The sequence below is a fragment of the Colletotrichum truncatum genome, assembly GCF_014235925.2.
Source record: "Colletotrichum truncatum strain CMES1059 chromosome Unknown Contig_0003, whole genome shotgun sequence".
Lineage (NCBI taxonomy): Eukaryota > Fungi > Ascomycota > Sordariomycetes > Glomerellales > Glomerellaceae > Colletotrichum > Colletotrichum truncatum.
Genome location: NW_027222400.1, coordinates 2,949,672 through 2,968,216, shown reverse-complemented (window position 1 = coordinate 2,968,216; position 18,545 = coordinate 2,949,672). Strand labels below are relative to the sequence as shown.

The 18,545-nt window shown below is 49.9% G+C and overlaps 4 protein-coding genes across 4 annotated transcripts; all 4 read left to right on the top strand.

Moving 5' to 3' along the window:
- Window positions 1-906: 906 nt before the first annotated feature.
- On the top strand, window positions 907-2,703 carry CTRU02_205722 (vacuolar fusion protein mon1; the record flags this gene model as incomplete). The annotated part of the gene is made up of 1 exon (XM_036727715.1): window positions 907-2,703. One exon carries the CDS (start codon window positions 907-909, stop codon window positions 2,701-2,703), a length of 1,797 nt encoding a protein of 598 aa, XP_036580672.1.
- Window positions 2,704-10,860: 8,157 nt separating this feature from the next.
- CTRU02_205721 (protein disulfide isomerase) lies at window positions 10,861-12,448 on the top strand (the record flags this gene model as incomplete). Its single annotated transcript, XM_036727714.1, has 2 exons — window positions 10,861-10,990; window positions 11,055-12,448. The coding sequence occupies 2 exons, from the start codon at window positions 10,861-10,863 to the stop codon at window positions 12,446-12,448; spliced, it is 1,524 nt and encodes a 507-aa protein (XP_036580670.1).
- A 1,721-nt stretch (window positions 12,449-14,169) lies between these two features.
- Window positions 14,170-15,012, top strand: CTRU02_205720 (uncharacterized protein; the record flags this gene model as incomplete). Its single annotated transcript, XM_036727713.1, has 2 exons — window positions 14,170-14,580; window positions 14,668-15,012. 2 exons carry the CDS (start codon window positions 14,170-14,172, stop codon window positions 15,010-15,012), a joined length of 756 nt encoding a protein of 251 aa, XP_036580669.1.
- Window positions 15,013-15,979: 967 nt separating this feature from the next.
- Window positions 15,980-17,503, top strand: CTRU02_205719 (methyltransferase domain-containing protein; the record flags this gene model as incomplete). Its single annotated transcript, XM_070204594.1, has 7 exons — window positions 15,980-16,024; window positions 16,097-16,126; window positions 16,195-16,285; window positions 16,492-16,646; window positions 16,716-16,753; window positions 16,825-16,962; window positions 17,080-17,503. 7 exons carry the CDS (start codon window positions 15,980-15,982, stop codon window positions 17,501-17,503), a joined length of 921 nt encoding a protein of 306 aa, XP_070061698.1.
- Window positions 17,504-18,545: the final 1,042 nt, after the last annotated feature.

Here is an 18,545-nt window from a genome sequence, read left to right as displayed (position 1 = left end):
GGACTAACTACAACGTCATCAGGCGTCTGTTTCTGGTATCCACGCAGTCACGCTTCTAGGCTTTGGACTGTGTTTAATTAGCACCTACTTTTTTTTTTTTTTTTTTTTTTTTTTTTTTTTTTTGGATAAACGTCGCAAACGTTCTACAAATTTAAGTGTTGTACTTAAAGGTCATCCGTTGGCCACGCTAGCTCAGCCTTTTTTCGCCATGATCGGCACTCTCATGATCGCCATCATTCCATGTACGGAGTACACTCCAATGAGTCTGGGGGATCCAAAAACCTGGGCGCATACACCGATGGCATGTTTAGTATTTATAGCGCACTGGTCACAATCAATGGTGTAACCGACGTGTGGGTGGACTCGTTCTCCTTGCATGGCCCTTCTAAACTCATTTGAATGCTGTAACGTCGCATCGGTTCAGCTCCTTAATCAGATTTGCTATTATAACAACAGCTTGATGTGGTGAACGATAAGGGTTAGGTGCCTGGTCAATTTCCCATGGGATTTGGGGATTCCCATCTAGCTAGCCAACAAGCTCCCCACGACAGAGCACTTCAGGTTCAAGCTCCGGTGAGGGGGTGGACCTGAGTCGCTCCATTAGCGGAACGTTCCCACTAATCAGGGCTGCTGCACCACTAAATCTCGGCGCCCCTCTAATACATCATTACACCCACCACCAGGCTTGTTTCTGGGACCATTTTTCCGGACTGGACTCCTACTTCAGCTCTGCAACCACCTTACCACCTAGACCGCGAAACAACCCTTACGACCCCCATACAATCATGAAGTTCTATCGTTGACTTACGAGTAACTGACCGATACATGCTGTACGCGTCGGCGTGTCGCTTTGCATTACCTTTACAACCTAGCTGAAATGCCCTCGTCTCCGCAGCGATCACGACCATGGGTGAGGACAACGGCCACAGTCCCAGCGAGGAGCAGCCTCCTCCTCTGCCTCCACGCCCTTCGCTCGACTCGAACCATTCGGTAGATGCCAGAATGGCAATGGCAGCTGCCACCACCGCCGTCACGCCTCTCGACATCCAAACTCTCTCCTTTCCAGATGGCTCCCGCGGCACTTTCTCGACACCAGGCACAAGGGCTGTCTCGACGCCGACACAGTCGTCCAAAAGCGGCCAGGGTACACCGACGAGAACACTGAATGAGGGGGAGGACTCGATGAGCATCACAAGCTTTGCGCCGACGCTGCGGCCCGCCGGCGACATTGCAAGCCTACTAGTGGGGGAGTTTAACAAGAGGAGCCCTGCGTGGAACCTGCTCAGATCACAGTCGGCAACGGTACCACCCTTTGAAAGTCTAAGGATGGATGATACGACACGCAACCTGGCCGGGTTCGAGAACGAGTTTGAAGATATTCCCGATGAATCCGATCCGAACTTTACAGACGAGGAACGAGTGACGATTTGGAAGTCGAAGTTGAAACATTACATGATCCTCTCGTCGGCGGGAAAGCCCATCTACAGCCGGCATGGTGACTTGGGGCTCATTAACTCATACATGGGCGTCATTCAGACGATTATCTCTTTCTACGAAGGGGCTAAGGACCCCTTGACCGGCTTCACAGCCGGTCATACGCGATTTGTCATAGCGACCCAGGGACCTTTATATTTCGTCGCTATCAGTCGGCTCGGGGAGAGTGACTCTCAGCTCAGGGCGCAGCTCGAAGCTCTATATATGCAAATTCTCTCAACGCTTACTCTACCAGTTCTGACGAACATATTTGTTCATCGTCCGTCCACTGATCTTCGCAAACCCCTTGAGGGCACCGAACCACTCATCTCATCACTTGCGGACAATTTCACCAAGGGTTCACCATCCGCCTTACTCGGGGCATTAGAGTGCCTCAAACTACGCAAGTCCCAAAGACATGCGATCAACAACGCGTTTCTCAAACAGAGGACCGACAAGCTGCTGTATGGTCTCATTGTAGCTGGCGGCAAGCTTGTAAGCGTCATCCGCCCACGCCGTCACTCCCTACACCCCAGCGACCTTCAGCTCATCTTCAACATGCTCTTCCAGTCCAGCGGTATCAAGGCAGGTGGCGGCGAGAACTGGATCCCCTTGTGTCTGCCCGCTTTCAATAACCGCGGTTACCTCTACATGTACGTCAGCTTCTTCGATGGCGTCGATGGCGAACAAGCCACTACACAAGACCCCACCGCAGATAAAGACGAGGAGCTGGCGATTATCCTCATCAGCCCAGATAAGGAATCCTTCTTCGAACTTAAACAAATGCGCGACGCTGTCGCCGCATCCCTCGCCCAGTCTGGCCACCTCGCCATCATACAAGCCGCCGCCCGCGCCGGTCGACCTAATGCTATCGACATCGCCCCAGGTGGCCAGATATCCCACTTCCTCTACAAATCCCGCGCAAACGTCCAGTTCAGCATGTCCGCCCTCGACCCCGTCTTCTCCTCCCTCATAGCCCGTCGCCGCCTCATGACATTATATCACCAGCTCCACGCCGCCGTGCATGCGAAGCACTCCCACATGCGCGTCTTGCACTCCGTCTCCGAGGGCGCCACCTCCCTAGCATGGATCACACCCATCTTCGAATTCTACTGCGTTGCAGGCCCCAACGTTAGCCGCGCCGTCGTTACTCAAGGTGCCAACAAGGTCATCCAGTGGGCTCGTCGTGAGGAGGAACGGATCTTCATTATCGGGGGAGGTGTATTCTAAATTTTGTCTTTCCAGACGAATTCACTCAGACAGTTCCCTCAAGGCAGACTTTCTCCTCAGAAATCCGTCGCTTGACATTAGATATTAAAGGGGTTTCCAATTACCCTTCCTCCAGCAACAATGCCGGATCCTCCACATTGGGTATCCGTTCAATGAATATAAACAACTCGAATGAAGGCCACCACAGGCCAGATCACCTAAGCTGTCCACCACGCCTCTGGCACCTCCGTGAATGTGCTGCTCGAAGAATGTTGCCGTCGTCTCTGACAACAATCTCCGTCGTCGCTCTCAACCTCTTTTCCTTTCCCCTTGTCCTTCCGCTTCTTCTTCTTGCCAACTACCTTGCGCACCATGGCAACAAAATCCCCTACGAATCTCTTGATTCTCCGTTGCGACCTGTCATCCGTCTGGCTTCCGTCCTCGACTTCCATGTCCCATTCATTTCCCCGGCCAATCTCATCTTCATGCCCGCCATGTCTCGTAGATCTCAGAACAGGCGGCGGTTGCTGTCCGGGACGGCGCAACCCCCCTCTTCCCCCTCGGGTGACACTGCAATTTCCTCTAACGGCAGTGCCATCATGACTTCTCCGGTTGACAGTCGACAGTGTGCTCCTCGAGTCCCAGATCTCGATCCCGATCATCGTGGTGCCGCTTCCCCTCCGCGGGCCGTCGATCTCCTCTATGAACCGGCTGTGCCTATGTCTTAGCCCTCCCCTTAGGCTTTGGTTGTGGTTCGGGGTCGGACTAGGGGTTAGACCGCGGTCCTCGCCCACGCGGCTACTCTCGCCGATTTCATCGAATTGGGGCCAGGGCTTTCGGGCTGATGAGCCGAAGCACGGTGACGGAGGCGTCATGCTGCTCTGAGCTTGGGACTTTGGATGCTCTCGATAATCTTTGTCCCGGTTTAGCAATCCTGAGATGTTGTATTCGCAATCCTACACGTTGGCTTCTTTTGCTAAATTAGTTGATACTGGACTAGGAGATGTCGATAGTTCTCGGCTGTTTGGAAATCGGAGGGTTTCCGGTTCGTCTCTCTTGTTGGATTTTGCAGACGATGTTTTCTCCGATGATCTGACCAACTCTACTCCCTTCGACTGCTGAAACACGCTTGCTGGACTTCCCTATTACAAGAGACCAGGACCTCATATGGACATATATTAGACTAGTCGACGAAAGTCTGTTGCCTCCAAGCACATTAGTCTGATAAACGATCGTGTGGTAACGAGAGGACGCGATGGACTTCGCGGAACGAGGGAGGTTGTACTAAACGAGTGTCGCGTGATGACGGGAAGGATAAAAACGAAAGCCACAAAGAGAGGGTTCTGTGGGATTATGCTACTTAAGAGGTTGGGCAAACCATCTAGCCCTTCCCAACAAGATCAGGTATGCGTAGCAACACTGGCTAGAGACACTGACGAGAGAACCTCCATGGCCACGCCACTTCAAGCCATCATGTATCCTTATCGAGTTCGTTCTTAACTTTAAAAAACTGGGAACATAACCACGTCTCACCTTGCTGGCGCAGGTCATCCCCAAAGCTTCACCGGTATCCACCTTTATCTGGTTGAATTATTACATACAATGGTAAATATAATCTTCTTGTGCTAGTCAATGATGTTCACAGCCTCGGTCTTCTATGGTCCACGCTTAGCAGCTCCCTAGACTACGAGCACGCAACTTTAAATGGTCTAACACAAGCAGTCAGCCCTTTGATACTCCTATGACCATTCAGTACTTGAAGCTTCTTAAAACGCTCGAGTTTTTCCGAGTCATGCATGAAAATATAATTGGCAGTAGTAGAAAAGTTCAACTGGCGCAGCTGTGATACTTCGCTTTTCAAGTTCACCAACTACCAGACTGATGCCTCTCAATTTTTCTTCATCACAATATGAATTGCGCGTGTCAGCCACACTTTCATTCTTCTCATTCTTTTGGGTCGGTTGTCCAATGGTGTGGCTCGATAACTTCGCACTCCAACTGCGGTAGGGTTGATTGAGCCAATACTCTCAGCTGGTTGCGAGTGCCGTCCCATGTTATTGTTCTCTCGGCCTCTGAGATTAAGCCGGGACTTTTTCATGCGGATTCTAAAATTTGATAGTTTCTTTCGGAGAAATTTTGGCCGAAGGAAAGTTAGGTCTGAGCTGAAGCTGCGTGTATCGTCCAGGTCGCAAGCCTCAACAGAGCTGACTTGTTGCAACAAGTTTGCATCGACTGGATGTGCCAGGGGGATTTCACGCTCATGCAAATAACTTCCGCTAGAGTTTATGTCTGCAGGGGAATGGCACCGGTGGTGAGCTTCCCACGCACCTCTTCTGTTCGGAGTAACGGAAAGCAACTGTCTATCTTGACGCTGGTAGACGGGTTCTCTCTTGAGATATCTGCGTTGCGTAGATGTAAATAGGTCATTAGACGGGTTATTCACCAAATCTTCCAAAATTTTCAGCCTCGAGACACCGATATAGTGTTTCACTGTCCCGTTTACTTCATTTTGAAGGCATTCATGAGTACTCTGTACATGACGGGGTGCTCTCAATCGAAGTTTTGGCTTTATCGGACGCTGCGCTCCTTTTTCGTGATTTTTATCTTGATTATTTGCATCCGATTCCCAAGGTATAGTTTCGTTCTGGTTTTCACCTATACTAGCTTCCGCTCGGGAGTCATTATATACCGACTTCTGGTCCGAGGTACGAGGCTTGGGATCTGATTGTACCATTTGGGACTCAATACTTGCTCTGAAAGATTCATGATCTTCTGCATGGTTTTTTGAAGTAATCCTAGGGCTTGATCGAGGAGTTGCGAGAATCTCAAACTGGAAAGGCGAGAACGTCATTGAATATCTGAGGTCTTCCAATGACGGAACTGTAATTTGCTGTGATTGGTACATCCCCTCGCCAGGGAGGGATGGTAATTCTTTCATTAGTTGAGGGATGCTATTTCTGACCTTCAATGCATGAGCTGGTGAGACAGGTTCAGGGCAAAGTATAGAGGCGTCGGCACTGTCGACGGTCGTCGAGCTTGCGGACCGAAGGCACCTTGTACTGATGCGCGCAACTGCCCAGTTTCTTCGATGGCCTTTGGAAAAGGACTTCTTGCGCATCATCATGTTGCTTCCGGTTTGAATAATATCTTGGATATCCACAACTTCAACTTCTTCCGCATTTTCTTCCACTCGCAAGTCGTTGGCCTTGTTCAAGCCGTGGTATGTTGGGTTGGTCCTCATTTCCGGGCCTTCATTGCTTTTCCCCATGAAGTTCGATTTGTTAATAATGAGATCAAAAGATGAAACCAGATCAGCTAGGTCGGAAAGACTGGGACTGATAGATTGTCGCAAGCTTGATCGAATCATTGATGCGAGTCCGCCCTTGGAAGAGGCTCGTCGAGGCATCGGGTTGCTAGGAGCTGGGGCACTAGGAAGCTTACGCAATGCGTCAGGACCTGAACCAAAACTCTTCTCATCTGTTGCTTGTGAAGGGTTATTAACGGAGTTTTCTCCTAGGCTTTGGTCATCTGCGCACAGGGCGTTCTGGTTATTGTTTGCTAAATCTTTGGTAGTAATCTGAGCGCAACTACGCATAGGCTTGCCAACACTTCTAGAATGCTGATAGGCAAGGCATGGCGTATTGCCTGAAAGAACTGATAGTCCCATTTCTCTACCATCTGCTGGAAACGAGCATGAGTCGACAGGCCTCTCTTGGCTGTTAATGGTAGCCAGCGAAGATTTCAAGTTCTCATCAACCTTGAAATCAAACGAAGGCAAAGTAACTGGAATTCTCTTGCAGTCAATGTTTCTAGATTGAATTTGTCCAGGATTGTCTTTGTTTGGATTTCGACTATCTTCTCTGGAGGTATTTCTGAGGTTTTTCACGGATGTGTCCCCCACTGTATCCAGGTAAGCTTTTGTCTCATCTCGAAGCACCAAAGCCTTGATAAGGCTCGGAATTCGTTTGGGTATAGGGGCTAAAGGAGGTTCCGTCGTTGAGCCAGGAGTGACAGTCCTTCTCTCTGGACAATCAAATGCCTCGGTGTAATCGTAGTAGAAAGAACCCTCTGAGCGCAGTGGACGTGTGTAAACTGATCCGGATGCTGAGGTAGATCGGCAGTACAACTCGATGACTGACGTTAGACTCGAAGACCTTGATAGTTGGTCGGCAGGAAGCCAAGGTATCGTGCCAGTTTGGGCATTGTTCCAGTGGATGCTTGACAATGCGGCTTGGCTCTGGCTACGCCCATCTTGACTGATGCATGCTACCATCGTGCTGGGGTGGCGCAAAGACGGCATCGACTGGTTAGTGTCGGAGCGAAACGAAAGGGGAGGTGCACGGTGTGTCTTGGGGTAAGTTGGCTTGTATGATCCGTGGACAGTCCTCTTTTCGATATTTAGCACGCCGATGAAATCTGGATCCTGAATGTGGGGACTTACAAAGGAGGTTCGATCTATTTCGACCATTTTACTGTAGTCAACACGCCCGTTTACTGCGAGAGCGGGTGAAGAGGGCCGTACACCGGGGCGCTTCAATCGAGTGGGATAGGGGAATGGAGAGCGCGGGCGTTGCAACATACGGCTACTTGGTTGACTCCGAAGTGTGCGGTTTGACCGTCGGCGAGACAGATGTTGTGAGTTGCTTGTAGTTAAGGAGTATGACCGCCGGTACGAAGACTCCTGGTGAGGAGATGACGAGCTAGGTCTAGACAAAAGGTCACTTCTGGAGCCATACATCGAAATGGCCTCTGATATTGTATCTCGTCCAGAGCCGCGCCTCCTGTGACAGAGTCGGTTTTCGTTTCCGGCACAGCCAGAGGGCTCTGGCCTAAATATGGACCTAACATCAAGACTAGACCTTGATCTGGCGCACTGATGAGTCGTAACTGAGGGTGCAACTGGTTTGATCGTAAAAATGCCTATGTCACCTGTCTCCGTGGTGGTCTTGAGCATTCCCTCAAGAGGGCCTGGGGATGCAAGCAAGGTGGTGTTTTCGTTGACGCTTCTTAAAGGTCGGCGAAGAAGCGCCTGGCCCGCAGGAGACCGACCGTTGGACATGGAAACATTTCGCAGTGAACCATTGCTGCCAAAACGCGGGTTGTGTGTAGTATCCATCAGTATGCAGCTTTAGTGACGGCTGAACAGCGGAAGATGGTGATACGAAGTATGGTTAATGAACAATAGAAGCGAAGCGGTATAGCCACAGAGACGCTGGCCTCGGTTGATTGAAGTTATTTCGAGAGCCGCCAAGCCATCACAGTACCGTATTACGTGGTTGACGCTACTGGAGGGACAAACAGGTCTTATTGTCCAATTCGTGCAGTTTCGGCAGTATCATCCATTACTGGTAAAAGTTTGAGCACAAGGGCATGGCTTAGCGATATGAATGGTCTTTCCTCAAGTGCAAACTGCATGGCTCCAGATTCTAATAGCACTTCTATTGCTCCTTCCGTTGTAAGTCTTCCTGCTCAACGAAGACTCTCAACTATGCAGCTGGGCCTTCCACCTGTTGTATCTTTCCTCGTCATAGGAAACAGGTCATTGCGTGATAACAGCTCCCGACTCAAGGCATGAAAATGCATTTTGCGCTGTGCTATGTGAAGTGAGTGGCTGGTCTCGATTGCTGTCAAACTTTCTCAAGGCTATAATGCAAAGGACAGTGGCACAACATCCAACTAAGCACTCTAACTAGATGAGGCGTTGTCTCTGGAAGGAGGGAGAAAAGCAAAAGAGGAGACGCTGCTCAAAATTTTACAGTTGTCGTTTCTTCCTTCAACATAATAGTGTATACATGCGCACCGTAAGCCACTCTAGGGTGGTCATGCCAAGACTAAGGTATCTTACTTAGCAAGGCAAGTGGCCTAGCAAATGGGTAGAGACACACTTTTGATTGGATGGATACCATTGGCACTTGCCTACTCTGGACAGCACTAGGTCAGCTAGAAGGACGGGTTGATCTGCTTACCCGAGATCCTTCCAACTTTAGAACAACTGTCCTTTTGCAACTTTGTCTGCTCAACGACTCAGTACCATACCCGATGAACCGAAAAAGCAATATAGGGAGATTGAATGTGATACCGATAGAGTCTAACTCTGACAAGCATGCTTGGTACAAGCCATTTACATAGCACAGAACCCCAAACGGAAGCAGAAAGTTTCCTGACCCCACATGTGACCGGATTGTTCGGGGCGGAGGGGAAAGTTTGGGGCGATACGGAGCACATCAGCCGTTTCGCCGTTCTGGCTCAGGACACGGTTCCACTTAGCAGGCAGCGACAAGCAACCAACATCAAATAGAAATTTGTAGATTTATCGGAGCAAGGAACTTTAGGGTCGGAAGGAGTGGAAGGGGCAAAACAACCCTTTGTCCATCTGAATTGGGAGACTGCCGTGTATTGGTCCCTAGCCGTGTTTATTCTTGGTATATTCTCCGTCTACCACCTGCCTTGCACAAGATGTTCCTTCACTATAGCTCCGGCGAAGACCAAAAATCCACAAGTCAAAATGCGGCATCCTCCAGGACAAGGTTGGGAACTCTGCAGTTGGACCCTTGCCCCGTTGCCAGAACTTAGGCTGGGAGGGTTTACCGCAGCATTTGGTATACTACTAGAGTACAGACAGAGTTGCAGAACACATCTGCCTGGTGGCTGGAGCTTAACGAGCCACCTCCACTATCGACTGGGGTCTCATCGAATTGTGAGCGAAGCGCCCATACATGGTGCCGAGAGACCAGATCTGGTTAGTGATCGGCTCCACGGTAGCATTGCCGCTGGATCTCGAACCGGCAGGGCAGCTTGGCGGCAGTGGAGACTGAATCCTAAGGCGAAGAGGGTGGAACCATGGATGCACCTTGCGGTGGCAGGAAGCGCAGAGCTTTGCAGGCCGTGGAGAACACAGGAAATGTGTCCTTTGGCCTCCAGTTGAAGACCTCGCCCCCAGGAACCACGGGCGCCGAGTAGTTACTTTCTGGATCTGGTAATTAGTAAGGCGCGGAAAGAAAGGAAGACCCAACCATACCGAAGGGTGTCGCCTTTACCAAGCACGCACGCGTTGGACCGTGGCTGGTCTGGGCTGGGAGAATTAATGACTGGGGAAAAAGATGGGATGGGCGGAGTGGAAGCGGTGCCATCCAACAATGTGTGTCTCAAAGAACGCCCTGGCGCAAGGCGGAACGCGCGCAGAATAGGGGGAAACCAACATCAATGGCATGGCAAGAAAGTAACCCACGCATAGCGTAGGCTCGAGCGCCCACGTCGTTGGTTTTGATTGACAATCAACATCCTAAGAATCACTGCCAGAAGTAAGACAGATTGGGGCGAAAGCAAATATGCCTGCAATATGCCGAGCTTACTTGCCCCATTTGCTTGAGTACCACAGTACCTACTGTAGTCTGGATACTTGAGCCTAGCCTATCGACTGAATCACGGATGGTTTCTCGCCTCATCTCACCTCACTTCACTTCAGGCTGGGTTGATTATCAATTCACCGTAACTTGCTCTCAAAGCCGACCAAACGGTGGGGTGTAACCTGAAGAAGGGAGGAGGGGGGGAGTGTGCGATTTGCCCCTCACAATGGAGGGAGAACTTGGCCTGTCCTGTGGATTGGGGTAAGTATCTGTGTCCTTTCCAAAAGTACTGATCCACGATTATCAGGCACTCAAGTACACCTGAATACAAACCCAAAAAAGAGGGGGAGGGGGTCCCCGAATCCACTAATCCACACAGACACTGCAGCCGCCTTAGTGTGTGCATGAGCTGACGGCGGTTCCTGGAAAAAGGGACACCTGTTCTCAATTGCCCTTGAGAAAGTCGGAATCTTTCTCCAGAACGGCCAGCTCCATACCTACTTAAGACCAGAGTCTCTCCCATTCACACCATTCTGGAGCCTGAATTATTCGCCTCTCCTACCCAAGCGTGAATTTTCCTTCTTCACTGTTCATTTTATTCCGGTTAAGAAAGGTGAGCAATTCCTGTCGTTAACCCAGAAGAACTCAGTACCCCAAGCTTCCCCCCGCTGCATCCCCTTGCTTGTTGGAGCAAACGCCACCTTTGCAAAGGACAGCTATCCCGAAGCTGTTCACAATCTCCCTTTTACCATCTTCGATCGCCACATTGACAGCAACTTTCGCACCACGTTAAACTCGTATAAAAACTGACATTATCTGCTGCAGGGTCAAAATGTTCTGCAAGCGTGTTGCTATGGGCCTGTTGGCCGCCGCTGCTGCGGTTTCCGCCAGCGATGTCACTCAGCTGAAGAAGGATACCTTCAAGGACTTCATCAAGAGCAACGACCTCGTCCTCGCCGAGTGTGAGTTTTCTGTCATCTTTAATCAAATGTATAAAATTGTTCCTAACTGACTTTCCTCCTTCAGTCTTCGCTCCCTGGTGTGGCCACTGCAAGGCCCTCGCCCCCGAGTACGAGGAGGCTGCCACCTCTCTTAAGGAGAAGAACATCAAGCTCATCAAGGTTGACTGCACTGAGGAGGCCGACCTCTGCCAGGAGTACGGCGTTGAGGGCTACCCCACCCTGAAGGTCTTCCGTGGCCTTGACACCATCTCCCCCTACTCCGGCCAGCGCAAGGCTGCTGCCATCACCTCCTACATGGTTAAGCAGTCTCTGCCTGCCGTCTCTGTCCTGACCAAGGACACCCTTGAGGAGTTCAAGACCGCCGACAAGGTCGTCCTCGTCGCCTACATTGATGCCTCTGACAAGGCCTCCAACGAGACCTTCACCAAGGTCGCCGATAAGCTCCGCGACACCTACCTCTTCGGTGGCATCAACGATGCCGAGGTTGCCGAGGCTGAGGGCGTCAAGGCACCTGCCATCGTCCTGTACAAGTCTTTCGACGAGGGCAAGGCTACCTTCACTGAGAAGTTCGACGTTGAGGCCATCGAGAAGTTCGCCCAGACCGCCGCCACTCCTCTTGTCGGCGAGGTCGGCCCTGAGACCTACTCCGGCTACATGTCCGCAGGCATTCCCCTTGCCTACATCTTCGCCGAGACCCCCGAGGAGCGTGACGAGCTCAGCGCTGCTCTCAAGCCCATCGCCGAGGAGTACCGCGGCAAGATCAACTTTGCCACCATCGACGCTAAGGCTTTCGGTGCCCACGCTGGCAACCTCAACCTCAAGACCGACAAGTTCCCCGCTTTCGCTATTCAGGAGACTGTTAAGAACCAGAAGTTCCCCTTCGACCAGGACAAGAAGATCACTCACGATGACATCGCCAAGTTCGTTAAGGACTTCGTCGCTGGCAAGATTGAGCCCAGCATCAAGTCTGAGCCCATCCCTGAGTCTCAGGACGGCCCTGTCACCGTTGTCGTCGCCAAGAACTACGACCAGATTGTCCTTGATGACAAGAAGGATGTCCTGATTGAGTTCTACGCTCCCTGGTGCGGTCACTGCAAGGCTCTGGCCCCCAAGTACGACCAGCTTGGTGAGCTCTTCGCCAAGTCCGAGTACAAGGACAAGGTTGTCATTGCCAAGGTTGACGCCACTGCCAACGATGTCCCTGATGAGATCCAGGGCTTCCCCACTATCAAGCTCTACCCTGCCGGCAACAAGGATGCCGCCGTCACTTACTCTGGATCCCGCTCCATTGAGGACCTCATTGAGTTCATCAAGGAGAACGGCAAGTACAAGGCTGCCGTCTCCTACAAGGAGGAGGGTGCCGAGGAGAGCCAGGCCGCCCCTGCCGCTACCGAGGAGAAAGAGAAGGCCCAGGAGACCAAGGAGGCCAAGAAGGATGAGGAGCACGACGAGCTGTAAAAGGTTTTTCTGGGTTCACAACGAAATGACACTTTGGGACATCCCTTGGGATTGGGATTATATACCTCTTGCGCGTTAGGTCTAGTCTTGCATTATGGACTGCGGGTAAATTGACTTTATGACATTAAGTAATTTGTGTTGCTGCCAAGCTGTGATCGTTCTCGACTTGTTTCATCAATACCTTCCCGCAAGAATAACGTGTCTTCTACCAGTCACCTGTTGGAGGGCAACTGCACTTGAGATGTACTTATGACAATTAGGGAAGAGGACGAAGTAATCTGTCTCATTTGGTTTTCTATACGAGGCGATATGTGTAAAACTTTGTAAAGCTATACTAATGACAATAATCCTTGAGCCTGGTGCAGCTCCTGTCACAACTCCCATGACGTTACCCTGGCTGTCATCCGCGGCCGTCAGCTCTAGCTAAACTACATCTGACGGAAGAGGTGACATGAACTTTACACAGATGCACGATTTCGAGGTTAATACAAATTAGATACAGCTCAAATAAGCACCCAAATCAATAATGACTAGATGCGGGAAAAATGATAGTAAACCGGAGCCCGACTCATATTACAACTCCAGTGGGTATAAAGTAAAAGGACCCGTTCGTCCAAGACAATACTCTCGGGCATTCATTGTGTTCGAATAGCTACGGAAACTACTATTCCATTGTTATCTTTGGTGAGAATCAAACTACCTAGGTAGTCTAGGCTGTCATCTCCTCGTTTACCTGCCTTTATAGGGTCCTAAACTTTGTCCTTCACCATGGATACAGCTGGGAGACAGTGGCTGGATGTGAGCGACCCCTGGCCGCCGAAATCAATCCTATCAGGATGAACCCCAGGACGTCCTTATGTTCATGTAAAAGAATCCTACTCTACATGGCCTTGGTTGTACCTCATAGGTTCCGTTGCAACTGCCAGTTGTGTAAGATCGGGCAGCCTGACAATGACATTCGTCTGGTACCTTGCATGCCAATGCCCTGAGGTTGGCCGCTATCCCCTTGAGCATGCCTCTTTGTGTTCCAATTCAGCTTTATTGGCTAGCTGAGAACTTTGTAATTTTTAATCTCGACCGACTCGGCGATTTTAAACTCCGATACCTTCCATAATAAAACCTCTTACCCATCGGTGATGGAAACATATCTCGCTGTTCTATAGCACGACGTGCATGAGTCCGAGGCGGCCCACAGATGCCAAGCGGCAACTCGTCAGCCCTAAATGAAAATTACTAGGGGTTAGAAAGTATGTCAGCTCACTAATGCTGCCCATTTGAAGCTTAAAACGACATCTGGTTGGCTAGCTTAAGGGTTCATCCTCCCAGGGGCTCTTGTTTTTTGCTGGAGAAGCACTTGTTCGTCTGACTGTGTTTCCTTATTAAGACTCACGAAGGGTTTCTTGAAATGTCTGGATTCCTACAGATGTTATGGAGCTGAAAGCAGCCCGACGATAGTTCGAAAGATGATTTGCTGAGCTGAACTATGGAGACTGGGCCAACTGGACGGCTACATAAGGTGTCTAGCCACCAACAGGCAGTTTACACGAGTATTAATATGAGCCAAAGCTGTTATTGTTTTAACGTCAACGTCGTCCATTATACTTACTCTGTAAAATATTTTATCTTCTCTTCTCAACTGGGCAGCCTTTTGACAATCCTTCTCTTTGCATCCGCCGTAGTAGTGTCCTTTCGAAGCGGGACCAAGTAACTCAACCCCAAACATGCCCTCCAAGCCCATCATTGTTCTCACGCCTGGAGCCTGGCACTCACCTGAGGTCTTCGATCTCTTCCGCGATGAGCTCCACCAGAGAGGATGGGATACCAAGGCTACGACAAACCCCTCAGTCGGTGCCGAGCCACCTACGAAGGGCATGTTTGACGACGCTGCATCAGCACGAGCTGTTCTAGAAGAGCTAGCGGACCATGGAAGACAAATAATCCTTGTTGCACACTCCTATGGCGGTGTTCTGGCCGCCGAGGCCGTTAAGGGTCTCGGCTACAAGCAGAGGGCGGCGGAGGGCAAGACCGGCGGTGTCATTTCGCTGCTATATGTTGCTGCATTCGTGGTGCCGAAAGGAGAATGTGTCTGGAGCTTGACCAGGAATGAGATTCAGCCCTGGATGAGAATTGCGGTGAGTTGTCCGAGGAGGGATGATGCATTGCGAGCCCCATGAGGATGGTTACTAAAAGGAGAGAATCTGATCCCTTATCGTCTCTAGGATGGCAAGATCTCTGTCGACGGCCCTGAGGAGGTATTCTACGAAGACGTCGCACCCGATGTGGCTGCGAAGTGTGTTAGTATCTTGAAGCATCAGACTACCAAAGCGTTCGAAGAGCGCGTGACGTACGAGCCCTGGCACGATATTCCATGCGCTTACCTTGCCTGCGAAAACGACAAGGCGGTTCCTTTCTTTGCTCAGGAGATGATGTCGGGACTTTTGGGTCCGCATACGTTGAAGGTTACCTTTACCTCGTCTCACTCGCCGTTCTTATCTAGGGCTGCAGAGACTGCCGATGTGGTTGAGAGGGTTGCAAAGGCGGGTTTGAAGGCGACTGAAGCTTAAGCTAGAGTTTCCAAATGTTTCGAGGGCCTGAGTTTAATGTTAGGTAGCTGAGATTGCCGCTTACAGCCTGCCGTTTTGACGTTCAAGTTACATCATGTTGGTTGTTAGACCGAGGAATTAAAATGTAGTTTGTTCTGTCAAGTTGAACTCGAGATGGCTTGTAGGTGCTTGTGTGTTTGCTCCAGCAACGTAGTGGCATCTGCTGAATTAGTCTGTTCCTTGTCTTGCCTGAATTTGCTTCTTGACCTTTTTGAGCTACATCCCAGAAAACCAGTATAGTAACCATGGTAGCCAGACTTGTCCTTCCCATTTAGTTTAGCTGCAAACATATCGGCTCAAATGGCGACTCCATAACGACTTAAGTACTTTGCCTGCCCTGCGTATTGAGATATTTGCCTTGTTAGGTGACGGGTAGCACGTAATGAAGTCTTCGCGTACATAGACTGGGGCAAATAAACAGTAGCTTGCATAACACAGCACAAATCATAAATGTCAGGTAAGCAGGGGAAAATGAGATCTTTCTGGAAAATGCAAGGGGAGAGGCTTCTCGGTGAAAAGGCAAGCATACAACGTAACATATCATATTTGTCTTTCTTCTCCACCCGACTACATATATGCAGCTTGCGTGCGGTTTTCTGGGTTGCTCTCATTCATTTGTTGCGTAGTTTTATTAAGCTCCACACGGACATGAGAAACGGGTGGCTTTGCCACTTGGGCGCATAATCATGTTTGCTTCTGTTGATTGTCTTGCATCTCCCCGGTCAAGAGGGGACTACATGCCCGCATTATCTGCCCGTTACATAAAACTTGTATGGCCCTCAGCGTATCTGTCTTCACATTGTGTCAACTCTTTTGTTGTCTTTGTAAAGCCAAGTGCCCAATGACCACAAAGCAAGCAGTTGAAACGACTTATTTTGGCATTTAAGAGAACCCTCATTGACGTCAATTGAACCCTCAGAAAGCAGCCATGGCGCACCTCGACCACCAGTTTCAGATCACTGCAGAAGACAATGTGCGTACTTATTGAAAGAATTCCGTACTTGGTAGATCCGTCGAATGATGGTCTTTCTAACCTCATTTGTAGTTCTCGGAAGATGACGGCGCAGAGGTCCAAGTGAGCTGGAGCCCAGGCCGTTCCAAGTGGCTGTCATCTCATTTCGTATTTGACTTACATTCTCTTAGAGCATCGCCTCATCAAGCTGCAGCCTCACCAGTTCCATTTTCGACTATCAATTTGAGAACGGCAGAACTTACCATCGGTATAAGGCCGGCAGTAAGATTGCATTGCTTTGAAAGATGTATGATCCTTGGAATGCCGTCTGACGAGAGCAACCAAACGCAGAGTACCACTTTCCCAATGATGAAAGAGAGAATGAAAGACTGGGTGCGTAAGACCATTGTGATTTTCTGCGGGTTATGGTCATCTCCATTTATTCTCGTTGGAGGTAAATAGATCACACTCACTGACTCCAAGACCAGACCTACAACACCATCTGGCGCTCCTGACACTTGGTGGAAGGCTTGGTCTGGCGCCACCATGTGAGCCAGATTACAAAGTCAAGCGCACGCTTGATGTGGGAACTGGCACCGGCATATGGGCCATCCAGTTCGCTGACGACCACCCTGAAGCCGAGGTAATTCGTCTCAAAGGAACATATCAATTCATTTGATAGTTGCATGTAACCTTACTGATTCGGACGTAGGTCTACGGTGTTGATCTCTCCCCAACGCAACCCGACTTGTAAGCTCATTTCTCTTGGCCTACAAAAAGCTCTACCGTTCTTGGAAATCATAAACTAAATGGTGCTTAAGAGTGGCTCCAAATATTAAGTTTGAAGTTGACGACATCGAAGAGGAGTGGACATATTCCAAGCCATTTGACTACATCCATAGTCGTCATATGACATCGAGCCTTGCCAACTGGAAGGAATACATAACCAATTGTTACAAGTTAGTCATTTCGTTCCCATGTGTTAATTCTTCCTTGGTCTCTATTCATCCGTCTCAGGCTTCTGAAGTGCTTTACCATGGCAAAAGTCTAAGCCAATTCCACTCACATATTGATAGTAACCTTACTCCTGGCGGCTATCTTGAGTTACAGGAAGCTGAAATGGCTTTCCTATCTGATGACCAGTCATTGCCTGCAGATGCCCCTCTTGTGCGCTTCGCCGAGATGCTCAAAGGTGCAGGCGCAAAGTTTGGGCGTAATTTTGTCGTGGCCTCTGAGCTGAAAGCTCTCATGCTCGAGGCTGGCTTCCAGGATGTCACCTTAAGTCAATATAAGTGGCCTGTGAACACATGGCCCAAGGACCATAGCTTCAAAGAGCTCGGAGCGTGGAATTTTGAGAATTGCATGATGGCTGCCCACGGATTGGCCATGGCACCTCTGACACGCGCCTATAACTGGACGCGAGACGAAGTCGAGCTGTTTCTGATCAACGTACGTGACGACATCAAGAACAGGGCGTATCATACATATGTTCCCATGTGAGTATCATTACCTACTCTTGCCTGTCACTGCTTGTGGAACCAGGCGGGTGATATTGACTAGGAGTTTCCAGGTACTTCCTTGTTGGACGGAAACCGGAAACCCAGTAACTTACCATTCCAGACTCTGCCGCCAACAGTACTGCTACTTCTATGTCTGTAGCTGTGACTCGGAAAAGGGGCGCAAACATTACCTGTGGTGCGCACATGCAGTTTTCCGTTTCTTCGTATTGTAGCCTATTGATACTTGTAGCAGCACCAGGCTTCAGGTCATTAGGTAGATGATATGGGCCTCATAAGTATACATCTTCTTAAAATTGTGTTTTAGTCCTAAGTCTTTAATCGTAGTCTCCGCTATCTTAAAAATACTGCTACTTAACAGAGTAGTGACTATCAGCCTCTGTCTGTTTACTGTTATTCTTATGTATGAGCCAGTCAACCACAACTCTCGAACAAATGCGAAATCATAAGAAAGCCCACAGTCGGCGAAGCCTACGTATTCCGAATGAGAATTTGCGACCCTCCAGCAAGTGGACTAGGCATCGTCAAAATTGTAGAAAGCGCCGGCTCGAACATCGTACTATTTACTATCAACTACTGACAAGGGCAAAACCTGAATCCATGCAAGTTCCAAAAAGGGAAAAAACATACAACACCAGGTATTCGCTGGTCGTCACCGACCCAACTACTAATCCGGCCCTCACTGGCTTATCTATGGGAGAGCGGACGGGATCCCGAGTTTTCCAGTGGGTATGGTCGTATGTGACAGAATAAGTTGCTGATGGTGGTTATCAAAGACACGGCTGAGTGTTCAGCTCGTTGGAAACCTAGGCCGAAGGCTGTTTAACGCAGCATCAAGACACTAATAACAGTCGAGACACCATAAATATATGGGCCTAGCCTTGGATTTGTGCCTAGCTAGAGCCGGAGGTTCTCCGGTTCCTAAGTGTTTGGGTCCTAGCTGTGGGTTGTGGTAAACCCAGCCCTCGAGCGTAGGACAACGACGCAGCTCCTGGACTTTCCATAAAGAGTAATTGCAAGCCACT